The sequence below is a fragment of the Hyla sarda genome, chromosome 6 (genome assembly GCF_029499605.1).
Source record: "Hyla sarda isolate aHylSar1 chromosome 6, aHylSar1.hap1, whole genome shotgun sequence".
Classification (NCBI taxonomy): Eukaryota; Metazoa; Chordata; class Amphibia; order Anura; family Hylidae; genus Hyla; species Hyla sarda.
Window position 1 is genome coordinate 111,464,858 of NC_079194.1, and position 19,309 is coordinate 111,484,166.

Consider the following 19,309-nt stretch of genomic DNA (forward strand, 5'->3'; position numbering starts at 1 on the left):
TGTTGAAGGCCGCAGTGGTCTTCAACCTGCGGACCTCCGGAGGTTTCAAAACTACAACTCCCAGCAAGCCCGGACAGCCGATGGCTGCCCGGGCTTGCTGGGAGTTGTAGTTTTGAAACCTCTGGAGGTCCGCATGTTGAAGGCCGCAGTGGTCTTCAACCTGCGGACCTCCGGAGGTTTCAAAACTACAACTCCCAGCAAGCCCGGACAGCCGATGGCTGCCCGGGCTTGCTGGGAGTTGTAGTTTTGAAACCTCTGGAGGTCCGCAGGTTGAAGACCACTGAGGGCGAATGATGAGAAGAGGATGATGAAGGGGGGGGGGGGTGTGGGGATGATGAAGGGGGGTGGGGATGATGAAGGGGGGGGGGTGTGGGATGATTACAAGGGGATGATGAAGGGGGGATGTGTGGGATGATAAGGGGATGTGTGGGATGATGACAAGGGGATGATGAAGGGGGGATGTGTGGGATGATGACAAGGGGATGATGAAGGGGGGATGTGTGGGATAAGGGGATGTGTGGGATGATGACAAGGGGATGATGAAGGGGGGATGTGTGGGATAAGGGGATGTGTGGGATGATGACAAGGGGATGATGAAGGGGGGATGTGTGGGATGATGACAAGGGGATGATGAAGGGGGGATGTGTGGGATAAGGGGATGTGTGGGATGATGACAAGGGGATGATGAAGGGGGGATGTGTGGGATAAGGGGATGTGTGGGATGATGACAAGGGGATGATGAAGGGGGGATGTGTGGGATGATGACAAGGGGATGATGAGGATGTTAATGACGGGTCTGGATGATGACAGGGGGGGATGAGGTATTTCCCACCCTAGGCTTATACTCGAGTCAATAACTTTTCCTGGGATTTTGGGTTGAAATTAGGGGTCTCGGCTTATACTCGGGTCGGCTTATACTCGAGTATATACGGTATATCTTTGGGCTAATTTTGTAGGTTACTGATTAAATTATTAGCCGCGTTGGGCTTGTAGGTTATATATAGTGTAGGGTCCGTCCCAAAATGAGGTCACCTTACAGTGGTGGGACGGTCCAAGCTATTTGGCCGCCAAATTTGCAAGCTAAGTACCTCACTGTTTCATAATTTCATATTTTCATTTGTTGCACTACAGCTGTATAGCTTTTCATCTATATACTCATGTATACTCATGTTTTATCTATATCTTTGTGCTAGCAGTGTGCTGCTGTATTCTCCTGTTGTTGTATATTTAGCCCAGCAGCCTGCACCTGTAAGCCAGGTCCATATAATAGTTTTGAATCACTAGTGCTGGCCAACTTATTCTTTGGTTGTATTACACATACGGGGGAGTGGCTACCTCCATGTTGGCTCTTGCACCCCACCCACCTCTATTAGGTGTATATAAGGTGCATTGGATGTTTCAGATCCTGCAATGCCTGCTGAGCTGTTCACACAGAGGCATATTCATAGTGTAGGGTCCGTCCCAAAATGAGGTCACCTTACCGTGGTGGGATGGTCCAAGCTATTTGGCCGCCAAAGTTGCAAGCTAAGTACCTCATAATTTCATATTTTCATTTGTTGCACTACAGCTGTATAGCTTTTCATGTTTTATCTATATACTCATGTTTCATCTACATACTCATGTTGTATCTATATCTTTGTGATAGCAGTGTGCTGCTGTATTCTCCTGTTGCTGCATATATATATATATATATATATATATATATATATTTCCTCAGATATTTACAAATAAGCCCTTGTATATAGGATAATGTTAGCTCTTTACCTTTGTTGTCTGACTTAAGGTCATCCAGAAGCAAATCATTCTGTCTGTTACCCAATACAAAGGCAAGGAAGGAAAGAATAAGGGCATTCAGGATCCCAATAATGGCCAATATGTAGGCCCAGCGGACGGAGCAGTCTCCCAGGGAGTACTTTCCAGTCTTGTCCCCGCACATGTCCTTAATCGTCTCTGCATCCCATCCATCTGGGAATATCATGCAGGCGAGCACCAGGCACAGAGCTGGAGAAAAGAAATAGAAGGAAACGGTTAGGTAGTAGTAATGTAAACAATGAAGTATCACTAAATGTTATTTATCTGGTACTGATGCTGACTTACAGCCTATTTGAGGCCGCCCACACTGCGGACATTCACTCAGCAGAATTACCCCTGCTGAATTACTGCAGTGTGGACGCAGCCTTATACAATTCTGCAGGCATCAGAGCTGAAACAACACAGTACTCTTTGCTGACTTCTGTTACGTAAGCCATTTCCACCTTTGCATAAACATACAGTAGCTATACATATTTGTATGCATCTTTATAGCTCTTTAAAGGGGTTATCCAGGAAAAAAACTTTTTTTTAAATATATATATCAACTGGCTCCAGAAAGTTAAACAGATTTGTAAATGACTTCTATTAAAAAAATCTTAATCCTTTCAGTACTTATAAGCTTCTGAAGTTAAGGTTGTTCTTTTCTGTCTAAGCCCTCTCTGATGACACCTGTCTCGGGAACCACCCAGTTTAGAAGCAAATCCCCATAGCAAACCTCTTCTAAACTGGGCGTTTCCCGAGACACGTGTCATCAGAGAGGATTTAGACAGAAAAGAGCAACCTTAACTTTAGAAGCTCATAAGTACTGAAAGGATTAAGATTTTTTTTAATAGAAGTAATTTACAAATCTGTTTAACTTTCTGGAGCCAGTTGATATATATAAAAAAGTTTTTTCCTGGAATACCCCTTTAAAATGTCAATACAATACACTTCTCCACAGGTATGGCTCCAAAGAATGAGATGTCAGATGGAAGGGGACAATTATTGTGTCACCTAGCTTGGCTCTGAAAAAGCCAACATTCTAATCTAAAGCCTGGCCCTTTAAATAAAGCAGAATTCACAAGATCCATGTGTTAATTCTTCAGAAAGTCTTAGCGGTTGTGGAGAGAATCCCCCAGTGAGCTATTGTCAAATGTTACATTTCTGTGCTCTGGAGAAGAATCTTTTTTTTCTGGGCTTTTAATGGGAATTGTGTGTACTTTGTCCTCTGTTCTAAATGAAAATAGCATGTTAGATGGAAAGAACATCTATGGAGAATCCTCGTCACAAAGGAAAGCACAGAGGCAAACAGAGAAGGATGTCAATACAATGAGAACGGGTAGATGTATGAAACCACTCTCGTCTACAGGTTGCATCTAATTTTGCAGCGCAGCCTCATTTATCTAAATGGGGTTGAGTTGCAATAGCGTACACAACCCATGGACAAGAGTAATGTTTCTAGAAGAATTGCTCACAGTCACGGGAGTCGGCACTTCAACCCAATATACACCGAAAATCCGAATGCAGCAAGAAAAGCGGCAGCAAAAACCTGCATACGGGGTGCGTATTCAAGAGGTACAGTTCAAATAAATCCAGTGGAAAAGAAGAGAAATCGCACTCACCGATCCGGTATGGACAAAAGCCGGTTTATTTCAAATATTCATGGACAAGGTGCAAACATGGACAAGACGTGGCTTCTTTCAGTAGATGGGTGACAGCTGTTGCGCACGCGCAACAGCTGTCACCCATCTACTGGAAGAAGCCACGTCTTGTCCATGTTTGCACCTTGCACCTTGTCGATGAATATGTTAAATAAACCGGCTTTTGTCCATACCGGAGCGGTGAGTGCGATTTCTCTTCTTTTCCACTGGATTTGTTTCTAGAAGAAAGTAGCTATATTTTTTGTTATCCAATACCACTCCTTTAAAGGGTATTCTGGTATATAAAAAAAATTATATGTTACTGGGGCTGGTATAAAAATGTAGAAATAAAAAAAAGTGGAGCTTAGCTACATCGGTCCCCGTGAACCCTTCTGGTCCCCCGATGCTTGTCTCTTAAGATAAGATGTCTCAGTAGGACCTGCCTGCTCAACCAATCAATATCTTCAGTGATGTCTCATCTTGGCCAGTGGATGGCTGAGCAGGCAGGTCCTCCTGAGATGTTTTCCTTGGAAGAATGGCGAAGAGGCAAGCAGTGGGGGATCAGAAGAAGTGGCAGGGGACCAGGGTAAGCAGGCATCATTATTTTTTTTTTACATTATAACACTGGCCCAATCAACATAAATGACTGTTTCTGGCTATTATATAACATATAAGGCTAGGTTCACATTAGCGTTCAGAGCTCCATTATAGAGCTCAGTTCGCTGATTCCGCTAAAATGACGGGGCTTTAGCCAAGAAAAAAAAACCTGCATTTCTAACAGAAACCCTGACGAACCCCACTTAAACCACTACAATATGAGCGGGCTCAGTGACATCAATTAGAAAAGGGGTGCTGCTATACGTATCAAATGTAATACAGTATCCAAAAAGAAAAAGAAACACGCAAAACAGCGCACACCCGTAAATATCAAAATGTTCTCTTTATTAATACATGAATCAGAAAGGACAGACAAGATTATTAAAAACATTTAAAACAGGCCTAAAGCAGCCAAAGCACAAAACAGGGTGAGCCCCCTCAACAAGGGAACCCCACCCAGGGCACCTGCCTATTACAGTACATCAATATCGTCACTATGATATACATATAAGCTGCCACATAACACTATATTCATCTCAACAGCCCATATACAACCTGTATTCTCATGTAGCAAGGTAATGATGAAATGACACAGGACGGTTAATGGAGGAGTTACCAGGCAAGTGCCCTCCTAAAGACCCCACGCGTTCCGTTGCCCGTCGGCAACTTCCTCAGGGGAACGCGTGGGGTCTTTAGGGAGGCACTTTTTTTTTTAAATCAACTGGTGCCAGAAAGTTAAACAGATTTGTAAATTAGCAAAGTGGAAAAATAGTCAGCTCACCCGGCCACCGCACGGCAATACAATCCTCCAAGGATACGAAGAAAGCAGGTAGATGCCAGCGATTATGAAACACTTCACCTTTATTGGAACCACGTAAAATCATCGACATGGAGAGACTTCAATAAGACAAACATTTAAAATTCCAGGAATCAGCGCCAAGCATGACGCGTTTCAGGTCATGTGACCTTTCATCAAATGCATGAAAGGTCACATGACCTGAAACGCGTCATGCTTGGCGCTGATTCCTGGAATTTTAAATGTTTGTCTTATTGAAGTCTCTCCATGTCGATGATTTTACGTGGTTCCAATAAAGGTGAAGTTTCATAATCGCTGGCATCTATCTGCTTTCTTCGTAGATTTGTAAATTACTTCTATTAAAAAATCTTAATCCTTTCTGTACTTATTAGCTGCTGAATACTACAGCGGAAATTCTTTTCTTTTTGAAACACAGAGCTGTCTGCTGACATCACGAGCACAGTGCTCTCTGCTGACATCTCTGTCCATTTTAGGAACTGTCCAGAACAGCATATGTTTGCTATGGGGATTTCCTTTTACCCTGGACAGTTCCTAAAATGGACAGAGATGTCAGCAGAGAGCACTGTGCTCATGATGTCAGCAGACAGCTTTGTGTTTCAAACGGAAAAGAATTTCCACTGTAGTATTCAGCAGCTAATAAGTACAGGAAGGATTAAGATTTTTTAATAGAAGTAATTTACAAATCTGTTTAACTTTCTGGCACCAGTTGATAGAAAAAAAAAAAAAAAGAGTTTTTCACCGGCGTACCCCTTTAAATGAGTTACAATATCAGACCCAGTCTATTAGCAAGGATGGGATGTTTCTAGCATTACGCAGCTATAAATTCTAATGGGAGGAGGAGGCTTTAATTTGGAATTTAGAATTCTAATGGTGGCAATACAAAAAACTGAACTCTCTGATTGTTTCTTAATTTTTCCTAACGCACAGGACCCTTATTGTTCCCCCCATGTATAGAGAAGGAGAAGCCTCGGAGACAGTAAGATGTTGATCAGCATATGGAAAACAAGTCAAGCTGGATATTATTGCAGGTTTAGTTAAAGCTCTGTTCCTCTGCTGCAAATTAGCAGTAGCGGCCAACATTAGGCTTAATGAAAAGCGTACTCCCCAGCCGCTCCCAAGGACCTGCAAACACTTTCAATTTCAAGATTCGCTGCCTTCTAGACACATTCTATTTACCTTTAATATATCTCTCTTAACATCAGGCTCCATTGGGGCTCGGCTGCTGGAAAGTACTTGAAAATTAAGTGTTTGTTCCTTGTAAAATCAAAGTTTGATTCAAGAAATGCAGAATAATATACATATTTATTTACCCACATCCATCCTAGAGCCTTCGCTTTGGAATAAATTAGAGTTTAAAGGGGTATTCCAGGCAAAACCTTTTTTTATATATATCAACTGGCTCCGGAAAGTTAAACAGATTTGTAAATTACTTCTATTAAAAAATCTTAACCCTTCCAATAGTTATTAGCTTCTGAAGTTTTCTGTCTAACTGCTCAATGATGATGTCACGTCCTGGGAGCTGTGCATGATGGGAGAATATCCCCCTAGGAGCTGGACAGCTCCCGGGAAGTGAGTCATCAGAGAGCAGTTAGACAGAAAACAATAACTAAACTTCAGAAGCTAATAACTATTGGAAGGATTAAGATTTTTGACAAAGTAATTTACAAATCAGTTTAACTTTCCGGAGCCAGTGGATATTTAAAAAAAGTTTTGGCCTGGAATACCCCTTTAAGTTACTTCTCTTACTAATGGTCTGCACAAGAAAGGAAGGAATTTCATGCACTCGGGGCTTCCATTACACACACTTTTTGTGGTGTTTTGGGGTTTTAAAAACTGTCTCAACTTTTGTTTTGGATGGGGCATGTCTTTTTATCTGGCAATTTAATGACTTAAAAAAAAATTGTATTACAAAAATGACATAACATAAAAACAACACACATTTACAATTTTTTGTTTTTGTTTAGCAGAGCAATAGAGGTTTATGGGAGAAAATTGCCAATACCACCTGAAAAATACTGTAGAGCATGACTAAAATAAAATGCCAGTGATCTAAAAATGCAATCAGAGTGAAGAAAAAGGTCCCAAAAACCTGCCTGTCTGTTGGGTATTTAATATTGCCCTGTTGCCTTCAACTAACATCTGACCCCAGTACTTTTCAGCTATAAAAAATACAGGTGAAAACACCAGACAAAATGTCACAAAACATGACATTTTTCCTAAAAACCCAAACTGCGCCACACCTGTCCTTAGGCTATGTGTGGTATTACCACTTAGCTCTAATCAATTCAATGGAACTGAGCTGTGTGAAACCTGTTGCGAGTTACACTACCATTGATTTAAATGGGTCCGCGGACAGTCCACAAATCTGACACTATTGCGGACTGTCTTTGGTAGCATAACTCGCAGCAGTGAAACCCGCTGCTAGTAATAACGTGTAAACGCACCCTTAAAGGGGATACTTATCCAGTAGTACAGCACTCAGACATGTTTGTCAGGCCCATAGAAATGAATGGAGTGACAGCACACATGTCTGACTGCCTCTCCAGTTAAACAGGAGGTGGACACGGAATCCCTGTTTTTATGGTTGGAATGAATGTGCCTTGTGGCAAAACCTGTTTAGGCTTACGACAGACACAAATTTCATCAGACTTACTGGTGAAGGGGCAGAACTGTGCTGAGTGGGCTCCAAAGCCTAATTTGCATATCTTTTTAAACTCTGATATCATGGCACTGGAGGGGTCAATTAACTGATGGGAGGTATGCATGGATACAGGGTCAGAAACCGTATACAGTCATGTCCTTACTTAAAGGAGTACTCTAGTGCAGAGTATTCCTGCTCCGTCCTGCCCGGGCTGCAAAATAAATGAAAATGAACCATCACTCACCTCCCTGGGTTCCCGCGGAGCGTCACTACAGCTGATCGGTCCTCCGGTCCATCTCCTTCATACTTCCGTGTGTAATGAAGCGTCACATGGCGCTCAGCCTATCGCCGGCCGCCGCGATGTTCAGCCTCGGCCGGCGATAGGCTGAGCGCCATGTGATGCTTCGTTACACCCGGAACTATGAAGGAGATGCACCGGAGGACCGATCAGCTGTAGTGACGCTCCGCGGGAACCCAGGGTGGTGAGTGATGGTTCATTTTCATTTATTTTGCAGCCCGGGCAGGACGGAGCAGGAATACTCTGCACTAGAGTACTCCTTTAATACGCTAAAAACCTGCTGACTGTTTCACTTTAAATTTTAGTCCTATAAATCACATCATGCTATTTTTTCATGCAAAAATGCTGATAAAAATGCCCATTTTGTCACACAGCGTTTTTTCGGTGAAAAAGCGCTGCGGCCAAATATTAGCTGCAAGTCAATAGTGAACTGCAAAATGCCAGATCCACTTGACGTTTTTTCATTTTGGCGTTGTTTTTTAATCCTTTGGGTGTTTTTCAGCTCTTTTGGGCTCAGAGAACAGATGATAAAGGCCACCTGCTGACCGAAACGTGTCCTGCGAGTCGCAACACCTTTTCTCTATGTGTGAATAAACACCCAAGGGGATGTAGCATCATTTGTGAGTGCCGGCATTTCTTTACCTACCTTTGCTGACTACTTGTCCGCAGGCACCACGCCACCAGGACGAGTGCCGACTCCGTGCTACCCCTTTTGGGCTCAGAGTCTGGTTATTTTTAAAAAGTCCTCAAATTCAGAGTATGGCGGTTTTTTTTCTGGAAAATCTTGGCGTTTTCCTCCCATAGAAGTCTCTGGGAGTGAAAAAATGCCAATAAAAATGCCATGTGGGTTTTAACTTTGGCGTTTTTGCAGGCAGTTTTTCTTTTTTTGTAAAATTGATGGAGATACCTTTTTTTTTTTGTCTAATTTCATAGGGTACCATTAAAAAAAAAAGATACAGTACTGATGGCAAAAATTGTATTTAATGAAATTTATATTTTTTAGAACATAATTTTTAAACAGGGATCAATTTATGTGGGCGGGCAGTGAACTAAAAATCTAGTCGGCAATATAAAAAATGTAGAAAGTGGCCATTTCATTATAAAAATAAAAAGTTTTACAAAATAAATTATAAAACATATATTATTAGTAATGTATTTTCATTATGTGTTTAATAAAATGTGTGTGTTATTTTACTTTTATAACTTTTTTTTTTATATTTTAGGTAGTACTACTACTCCCAGCATGGAACAGACTGTTCCATGATGGGAGTAGCAGTACCTATACTAATAAACAGATTGCAGCAGGTGTCACTTCTGAAACCAGCTGGGATCCTCTGGTATAAGCTATAGAAGCCAGCAGCCAGCCGCACGTCTCCGCTCCACTGCCTGGCACCATACTCTGCTGTGATGTGAAGTTATCTTCACTGCACAGATTCATATTTCCTGCTGAGAGCTGTGATTGGCCAGATAGTGTTGGCCACTCACAGCACTCAGCAGCATATATGAATCAGTGAAGTGAAGATAACCTCACATCACAGCGGAGTATAATGCGGGCAGGGGACCAGACAAGTGCGGCTGCCGCCTGCTTCTACAACTTATACCAGAGGATCGCAGTGGGTGTCAGGAGTGACACCCGCTGTGATCTGACCTTAACTGCAGGTACTACTACTCCCAACATGGAGCACGCTCTGCTCCATGCTGGGAGCTGTAGTACCTGCATTAATAGACAGATTGCAAAGGGTGTCAGAAGTGACACCTGGGCCATCTGTCTATTAATACAGATACTATAGCTCCCAGCATGGAGCAGAGTGTGCTCCATGTTGGGAACAGTACTACCTGCAGTAAGGGACAGATCACAGAAAGTGTAACTTCTGACACCTGTTGCGATCGTCCTGATGTGAACTTTGAGACTCAGCTGTGTTCACGGCTACAGACCTGGGAGAACAGCTGATGCTGAGCAGTAGATATATGTCGTATAACTACTGCCCAGCAAGAACTTACAGTGAGCCTGCAATGTGTATACAGTATAAACATTGCTGGCTCCCTTAAGGACGCAGGACTTATATTTACGTCCTGCGCCGGCTCCCGCGATATGAAGCAGGATCGCGCCGCGATCCTGCATCATATCGCTTCGGTCCCAGCGCTCATCAACGGCTGGGACCCGCAGCTAATACCACACATCGCCGATCGCGGCGATGTGCGGTATTAACCCTTTAGAAGCGGCGGTCAAAGCTGACCGCCGCTTCTAAAGTGAAACTGAAAGTATCCCGGCTGCTCAGTCGGGCTGTTCGGGACCGCCGCCGGGAACAGCTGATCGGACACCGGGAGGGCCCTTATCTGCCTCCTCGGTGTCCGATCGACGAATGACTGCTCCATGCCTGAGATCCAGGCAGGAGCAGTCAAGCGCCGATAATGCTGATCACAGGCGTGTTAATACACGCCAGTGATCAGCATAGGAGATCAGTGTGTGCAGTGTTATAGGTCCCTATGGGACCTATAACACTGCAAAAAAAATGTAAAAAAAAAGTGTTTATAAAGGTCATTTAACCCCTTCCCTAATAAAAGTTAGAATCACCCCCCTTTTCCCATAAAAAAAATAAAACAGTGTAAAAAAATAAATAAATAAACATATGTGGTATAGCCGCGTGCGTAAATGTCCGAACTATAAAAATATATCATTAATTAAACCGTACGGTCAATGGCGTACACGCAAGAAAATTCCAAAGTCCAAAAAAGTGTATTTTGGTCACTTTTTATACCATTAAAAAATGAATAAAATGTGATCAAAAAGTCCGATCAAAACAAATATCATACCGATAAAAACTTCAGATCACGGCGCAAAAAATGAGTCCTCGCAACGCCCTGTACGTGGAAAAATCAAAAAGTTATAGGGGTCAGCAAATGACATTTTTAAACGTATAAATTTTCCTGCATGGAGTTATGATTTTTTCCAGAAGTGTGACAAAATCAAACCTATATAAGTAGGGTATCATTTTAACCGTATGGACCTACAGAATAATGATAAGGTGTAATTTTTACCGAAATATGCACTGCGTAGAAACGGAAGCCCCCAAAAGTTACAAAATGGCGTTTTTTTTTCGATTTTGTCGCACAATGATTTTTTTTTCCGTTTCGCCGTGCATTTTTGGGTAAAATGACTAATGTCACTGCAAAGCAGAATTGGCGACGCAAAAAATAAGCCATAATATGGATTTTTAGGTGGAAAATTGAAAGGGTTATGATTTTTAAAAGGTAAGGAGGAAAAAACGAAAGTGCAAAAACGGAAAAACCCTGAGTCCTTAAGGGGTTAACCCCTTGCTGAGCTGTGCACTATGCGCCAGCCCAGCAAGGAAAGAGTTAACTTACACTGCTGGACAGTGTAGGTTAACCCTTTGGGCGGTATACAATATATACAGCTATCTATAGATAGCTGTATATAGTGTATACAGAAGACAAAGAAGTCCCCTTACCTTTCTCCAGTCCCTGCTGGGTCCGTCTCTATTGATGACGTAATTAGGGGGAGAAGCTACAGACGGGAGCCAGGCTGGTAAGAGTTTGAGGCTCTGTTCACATTGTACATTTTGTATAATGTGAACAGATCCTTCTGGCAGTGTCCTCCCAGACAGGGAGACTCCAGCTGTTGCTAAACTACAACTCTTTTTCTTTTAATAAAATGGCTAATGAGGGCTGTGGGGGGAGTGATTTTTAAAATAAAATAATTTTTCCAATCTTTTTTATTATGAAATGTTTATTAATTATTAAACAGGGGTCAATTTATGTGAGCGGGTAGAGCACTAAAAATGTAGCCAACAATAATAAAAATGTAGTGTGTGTGTGTTTTTCACTTTTTTTAATTACATTTTTTAGGTGGTACTACTACTCCCAGCATGCAACACACTGTTCCATGATGGGAGTAGTAGTACCTGTACTAATTGACAGATCGCCCGTTGCAATCCTCTTGTATAATGTATAGATACGGCCGGCCGCTCTTCTATGGTCCCCTGCACTCATGTATATATACACCTATTCATATTTCCCGCAGAGAGCTGTGATTGGCCAGATGGTTCCAGCCAATCACAGCTCTCTGTGAGAAATCGGAATGTGTATATATACGGTGTGCAGGGGACCATAGGAGAGCGGCCGCTGCATCTATACATTATACCGGAGGATCACAGCGGGTGTCAGGAGTGATACCCGCAGTGATCTTTCCTTAACTACAAGTACTACTACTCCCAACATGGAGCACACTCTGCTCCATGCTGGGAGCTGTAGTACCTGCATTAATAGACAGATCGCAGCGGGTGTCAGAAGTTACACATCGCTTGCATCCCTGCTCTGCACTATACTCCGGGCCGGCCACTCATTCATTCATCTTTTCCTCAGAGCTGTGATTGGCTGCAACCATCCGGCCAATCACAGCTCTGAGCGGAAAATATGAATGAGTGATGTGAATAGAACATCACTCAGAGTACAGAGCAGAGGTGCAAGCATTTTATAGAGCCGCTCCGCTTCTCTGCTATATAATGGACGATCGCATCGGGTGTCAGACTGACACCCGGGGCGATATGTCTATAGTACAGGTACTACTACTCCCATCATGGAACAGTGTGTTCCATGCTGGGAGTAGTAGTACTACATAAAAAATTTGAAAAAAAAGAGAAAAAAAAGTTAAACACACACACACTTTACAAAAAAATGTATAAAAATTTTGTTATAAAAAATAAACGCAAAAGGGGCCAAAAAAGGCAAATTCCACACAAAGGTAAAAACGCCAGAAAAACGCCAAAACGCAGGGGAAAACTGTGGCAGTTTTTCTGGCATTTTTATGTCTCAGTGGAGTCCTAGCCTAACTCTGGTAGAAACTTAGTCGGGGGTGGACTGCCCGGCCGGTCCATTCGGCCGTAGTCCGAAGGCCCGGCCATGTAAAGGTAACATTACCAGAACAATTTTGGGGAAAAATAGCGGCAAAAATGGCGCTGTAAAACTGCGCCATTTTTGCAAATTGCGATTTAAAAAAAAAATAGTTCTGGTAATGTGACCTGTTGGTGACCTGTGGACACACTGCTTGTTTATTTATCATTAACCCCTTAAGGGTACATTCACATGTACAGGATCTGCTGCCTATTTTGTGCAGCTGACTTTGCAACCCATTAGCTTCAATAGGTAGCAAAATCAGCTGCAGAAAATATACAGCAGATCCTGTACGTGTGAACGTACCCTAAGTGCTTATTCACATGGACAGATCTGCAGTGTATTTTACGCTGCAGATCCGCCGGCAATGGACCCTACAGTGCTGCCTCCATCTGTGCCTGCTCATTGCGGCAATCCACCGCTATGAGCAGACACGCTTCAAGGTGCATGTTCGCCTCGCACATGCGCAGTATACTCGCACACATCGCAGCCGCTACTCCTGTTCCCTGAGCTAGGCTGAGAGCAGCTGCGATGTGTGCAAGTATAATGCGCATGTGTGCGTCGAACATGCACATCATATCGTGTCTGTTCGTAGCAATGGATTGACGCTATGAGCAAACACAGATGGAGGCAGCACTGTAGGGTCCATTGTTGGCGGATCCGCACCTTAAAATACGCTGCGGATCCGTCCGTGTAAATGAGCCCTAAAGACACAAGGCATACATGTACGCACAGTGCCTGCTCCCACTCCCTTGGCTAATGCCAGACATCACCAATCTGGCTGATGTCCGAACAGGGGTAGGGCAGAGGTGTGGCCAGGGGCCGACTGGGGGCCCTTGCTTTATTTGGTCCAGGGGCCCTGAGTGTTGTCAGTCTGCCCCTGAACTTAGTCCTCCTCTTTGTAATCAGCTTTGTATGAAGTATTGGAGAGAAGAAGTAGGACTACATATAATGTGTATGTATACATGTATTTTATTACATTGGGGCTAAATGCTAAAGCCAGTATATTCCCATCACTTTATCACTTTATATTTAGATACTGTATCGTCTCTTGAGGTCTAGTTTATCATATCCTTCTCTGTATTTTTTTGGTCTAGCAGTGACTACCAAGGTCATCCTCATTCTATACTTTCTGTCTCATTTTCACGCCACTTTTTTCAGAGCCTTAGCTTTGGATTTGCAATGTCGACTAAAAGTCCTGGCATCATTTATCTTGGCCTATAAAGTGATGCTCTTTTAAGGGGCCGCACATCTCTGCCGCTGCCGGATTAATGATTCCTGTAGATGCCTTGCTTGTAACATCCACACACATCTACAGACGCTCACACAAATTTGTCTTGCTCATTTTGGACTTGGTAATTCCAATTCCCCAGCCCTCTCTCTGGGGAGCTTTAGCAATTATATGTGGTCATATCCTTTGAGTCGCCTTTTCAGAAATCAATAAGTAACTGAATAGAAACAGTTTGTGTCCAAGGAGAGCCTCCCCACCTGATGGTCGCTGCAGGACTTACATGTGGAATAGTTCTAGTCTGCAGGGAGTCCAAACAAAACATAAAAACATGCAAAACATAAAAGGTAAATATAAAACTACAAAACCCATGTCACTTGTAAAACAACAGTATGTGTGTGTGTATATATATATATATATACATATATATATATATATATATACATACATACATATATATATATATATATATATATATATATATATACATACATACACACACACACACACACACCAACTCCAGAAATCACTGCACCAGTCAGGTCTTGGATCATAAAGAAAGCTGGAAATTTTTATTCCCAAATAAAGTGCAACGTTTCAGCAGCAGTAGCCTTTGTCACGCATGTTTGAAAGGATCCCGCCAGAGCCAACGTCCCGCCCCTGGGCGTGGAAGCCGAGTCGCTGTTCCTGATGGTAAGTGGAACTTGAAAGGTCCTCCCCTTGTTGCAGGGGGAGTGGAAGAAGAGGGTGCACCGCTGAGTAACTTCTGGTCCCAGGCCCTGCTGATGACGAAGTTCCGGCTGGCAGCAATTTTGTTAGAGACCGGTAGAAGAAGTGGAGTGGAGACTACCTCCCTCCACCTCTACTTTCCCTAGAGAGTGGGGAGATTGTAGAATACACACCTGTGCAAAGCCTGCGAGGGGAATGGGCAGCAGCTGTCACAATGTCCCAAGAATCCTACGCAAATCCCCTTCACCTATTTCCCCTTGGGACTCAGATCCATTTGGTCTCCTACCACCAAGCGTCAAGGGGAAAGTCGTCCAAGAAGAATGGTCTCCTGAGTCACCTGTCATGGACCCCAAGTATCTGCGCCGAGGGTCATCTACTGATGTGCCCAGGCCTACTCCTGTGGTCGAGGAGGTTTGACATAACCAACGGACACCAACTAAAGTGCCTCGGCCTACTCCTGCTGAGGTGGAGGTTTGGCTGGCCCGACAGGCACCTACACCTGATCCCCCCAGTGCCGCAAGCTGCTGCTGTGCAAGTGGTGGTCACCGCGAACCCGACCATCACTGAATCCAGTTTGTCCATGTGTTGTGGGATACCCATGTCAGCCCTATGGAGGAGGCACAGTCTTGTGGTCCTAGGTACATGTCCCAGCCTAGAAAACAAGTGGACAGTCAAGGTTGGAATGGAAAGTTGCCGGGCTACAGTGCTTGAATTTAAGATGTTTGCTATTTCTTGAGTCAAAAGACTAACTGTATTTTATGCGCAAGCATTGTTGTTACCGGTTATGCAACTTTCAAGAAGAAGTGCCTGACGAACTTGTTAAGAAGTTTATTTGCAACCATTTATTTAACCCCTTAACGACGCAGGACGTATATTTACATCCTGCGCCGGCTCCCGCGATCTGAAGCGGGGTCACGCTGCGACCCCGCATCACATCGCGTCAGTCCTGGCGCTCATCAATGGCCGGGACCCGCGGCTAATACCACACATCGCCGATCGCAGCAATGTGCGGTATTAACCCTTTAGAAGCGGTGGTCAAAGCTGACCGCCGCTTCTAAAGTGAAAGTATCCTGGCTAGTCAGTCGGGCTGTTCGGGACCGCCGCGGACAATGGCGTACGCGCAAAAAAATTCCAAAGTCCAAAAAAAGCGTATTTTTGGTCACTTTTTATACCATTCAAAAATGAATAAAAAGTGATCAAAAAGTCCGATCAAAACAAAAATTAAACCGATAAAAACTTCAGCTCACGGCACAAAAAATGAGTCCTCATACCGCCCTGTACGTGGAAAAATAAAAAAGTTATAGGGGTCAGAAGATGACATTTTTAAACGTATACATTTTCCTGCATGTAGTTATGATTTTTTCCAGAAGTCCGACAAAATCAAACCTATATAAGTAGGATATCATTTTAACCGTATGGACCTATAGAATAATGATAAGGTGTCATTTTTACCGAAATATGCACTGCGTAGAAACGGAAGCCCCCAAATGTAACAAAATTGCGTTCTTTAGAGTTGGTGACGCAAAAAATAAGCCATAATATGGATTTTTAGGTGGAAAATTGAAAGGGTTATGATTTTTAAAAGGTAAGGAGGAAAAAACGAAAGGGCAAAAACTGAAAAACCCTGAGTCCTTAAGGGGTAAGGCATGTGCCTAGCTTTTAGCCGTGATTCTCTACTTAGAACTCAAAATGTACCAGAACTGTGGAGCGGTACTAGGAAAAAATGGATACTGTCAGAGTAATATATTTTGTTTATTGCACAAGTGAATGCACATGGTGTGTCGTAATAAAGTGTATATAACATGTATATACAGAAATGTCTAAGATGGTTCTTTGTGTCACACTTTATATAGGAGGTATCCTGACCAGGTCAGGAGAAGCGTAACTGCCTCACCGCCAGGACAAATGCCAGAATGGTACAAAGAGTAAGTCACAGTACATTGTATAAAATATCAAATGCATATCTGTGTAACATTTTTTCCTGTCCACGTGTACAGGGTACTCTACTGGCCAGAGGGTTCCCCTGAAAAGATAAGATAAATAAGCATGTGTGGGGACAGAGTGCGGTATGGAAAGGTAACTTTGTTGTGTAGTATAAAATTACCTATTGAGTTCTGGGGGGAAGTGGTTAGTGCTGATGGGCCTGAGCAGCTAAGGCATTGGGTCGAGAGTCTTCGGCAGCCCATCCGCAACTTATGTGTTTCAGTGTCTAGAGTGTGTTACAAATGCAGTTACAAGCGTAATGAATCCCACATGTTTGAGTTTTGACATCACCAAGAGCATGTATGGATATTTTTCGTAAAGCGCTACATGGGCTCGTTTCTGTATTGTTTTTCATAATCAGACCTGTGAAGGACATTTTACACATATGCCCCAGGAACTGTTGTCACTAGGCCCCAGTGGCCGCTTCCGGTCGTCCGCCCTCCAGGACTTGGCACCGAGGGTAGCTGTGCTTAAGAGGGGGAGTTTGTGGTGGCCCAGTATGGGAGTTGTTACCCCATACCCTTGCTGCCCTGTTAGGCAGCCTCCCTTCAGTGCCCCCCCCCCCCATGTACATATGTTTACCATGTATTATACTATGTAATGTGTGAAGAAAGCGTTGTCACTTTAAGACTGTTTAACATGTGAGTTGTCATGTGATTGTTACCCAGGAGGTATCTGTGGCCAGGTGACCTAAGGGTGACCAATAGGACCCTACCAGAGTCTCCCCCATAAAAGCCCTGGGATGAGTCTCTTCTCTCTCTTTCTGCTAAGCTGAGGTCCAGTGCAGTTGAGTCTAGGAGTGTGTCTGAAGACATAGGAGGCCTCAAGTGAAGTCTGCAGCCACAAGTCTACAAGTAAGCTACAGTCACAGCATTGTCAGTCACAAGTCAAGTCAGTCACAGTCATCTGCTGTCTAGTCAACGTGGCCTGTACTAAGTTGTCCTGTTCTACTACAAGTCCCAGCAAGCACTTAACCCCTTAAGGACGCAGGACGTAAATGTACGTCCTGGTGAGGTGGTACTTAACGCACCAGGACGTACATTTACGTCCTGTGCATAACCGCGGGCATCGGAGCGATGCCCGTGTCATGCGCGGCTGATCCCGGCTGCTGATCGCAGCCAGGGACCCGCCGACAATGGCCGACATTAACCCCTCAGGTGCCGGGATCAATACAGATCCCGGCATCTGCGGCAGTGCGTGATTTGAATGAATGATCGGATCGCCCGCAGCGCTGCTGCGGGGATCCGATCATTCATAACGCTGCACGGAGGTCCCCTCTCCTTCCTCCGTCCGGCTCCCGGCGTCTCCTGCTCTGGTCTGTGATCGAGCAGACCAGAGCAGGAGATGACCGATAATACTGATCTGTTCTATGTCCTATACATAGAACAGATCAGTATTAGCAATCATGGTATTGCTATGAATAGTCCCCTATGGGGACTATTCAAGTGTAAAAAAAAATGTAAAAGTAAAAGTAAAAAAAAAGTGAAAAATCCCCTCCCCCAATAAAAAAGTAAAACGTCCGTTTTTTCCTATTTTACCCCCAAAAAGCTTACATTTTTTTTTATAGACATATTTGGTATCGCCGCGTGCGTAAATGTCCGAACTATTAAAATAAAATGTTAATGATCCAGTATGGTGAACGGCGTGAACGAAAATTTTTTTTTTCCAAAATTCCTACTTTTTTAAAACATTTTATTAAAAAAAAAATTATAAAAAATTAATTAAAAGTTTTTTATATGCAAATGTGGTATCAAAAAAAAGTGAGCCCCCAGACCGCCGCTTATACGGAAAAATAAAAAAGTTAGAGGTCATCAAAATAAAGGGATTATAAACATACTAATTTGGTTAAAAAGTTTGTGATTTTTTTTAAGCGCAACAATAATATAAAAGTATGTAATAATGGGTATCATTTTAATCGTATTGACCCTCAGAATAAAGAACACACGTCATTTTTACCATAAATTGTACGGCGTGAAAACGAAACCTTTCAAAATTAGCAAAATTGCGTTTTTCGTTTTAATTTCCCCACAAAAATAGTGTTTTTTGGTTGCGCCATACATTTTATGATATAATGAGTGATGTCATTACAAAGGACAACTGGTCGCGCAAAAAACAAGCCCTCATACTAGTCTGTGGATGAAAATATAAAAGAGTTATGATTTTTAGAAGGCGAGGAGGAAAAAATGAAAACGTAAAAATTAAATAGTCTGAGTCTTTAAGGCCAAAAGGGACTGAGTCCTTAAGGGGTTAAAGGGGTATTCCAGGATTTTGTTTTTATTTAAATATGCTACAGGGGCTGTAAAGTTAGTGTCGTTCATAATATAGTGTCTGTACCTGTATGTGATGGTTTTCTCACAATTCTTCTGTGATTTTCACCCCAATATTTCTTTTTAACAGCATACAAAATTACTGTTGTCTCAGATTTTTCCCAGGTTGCAATGTGGCTGAGACCTGACTCACTAGTCAGCTGATGACAGGGAGCCTGTGTGCTTCAGTGGGTGGAGGGATCGCTTGGTGGGAGAGAGATGAATCTGCAACTAATGCTACAGCTGTAGGCACCCTGATTGAAAACCACAGGTCTTTTAAATGGATGAAGCTCATTTATATTTCAATGGGTGGAGTGGCTGATGTGAGGGAGGGAGGAAAATGGAATTATGGGATTTGTGGGCAAAAA

General features: G+C 43.1%; 1 protein-coding gene across 1 annotated transcript in view; it reads right to left on the bottom strand.

Moving 5' to 3' along the window:
• LHFPL4 (LHFPL tetraspan subfamily member 4) overlaps positions 1 to 19,309 on the bottom strand; it is a 140,510-nt gene that overhangs the window by 9,902 nt on the left and 111,299 nt on the right. The window contains exon 2 of the mRNA XM_056524683.1: positions 1,765 to 2,001. Within this exon, the coding sequence (XP_056380658.1) occupies positions 1,765 to 2,001 (237 nt within the window). The remainder of the gene's footprint in view (positions 1 to 1,764; positions 2,002 to 19,309) is intronic.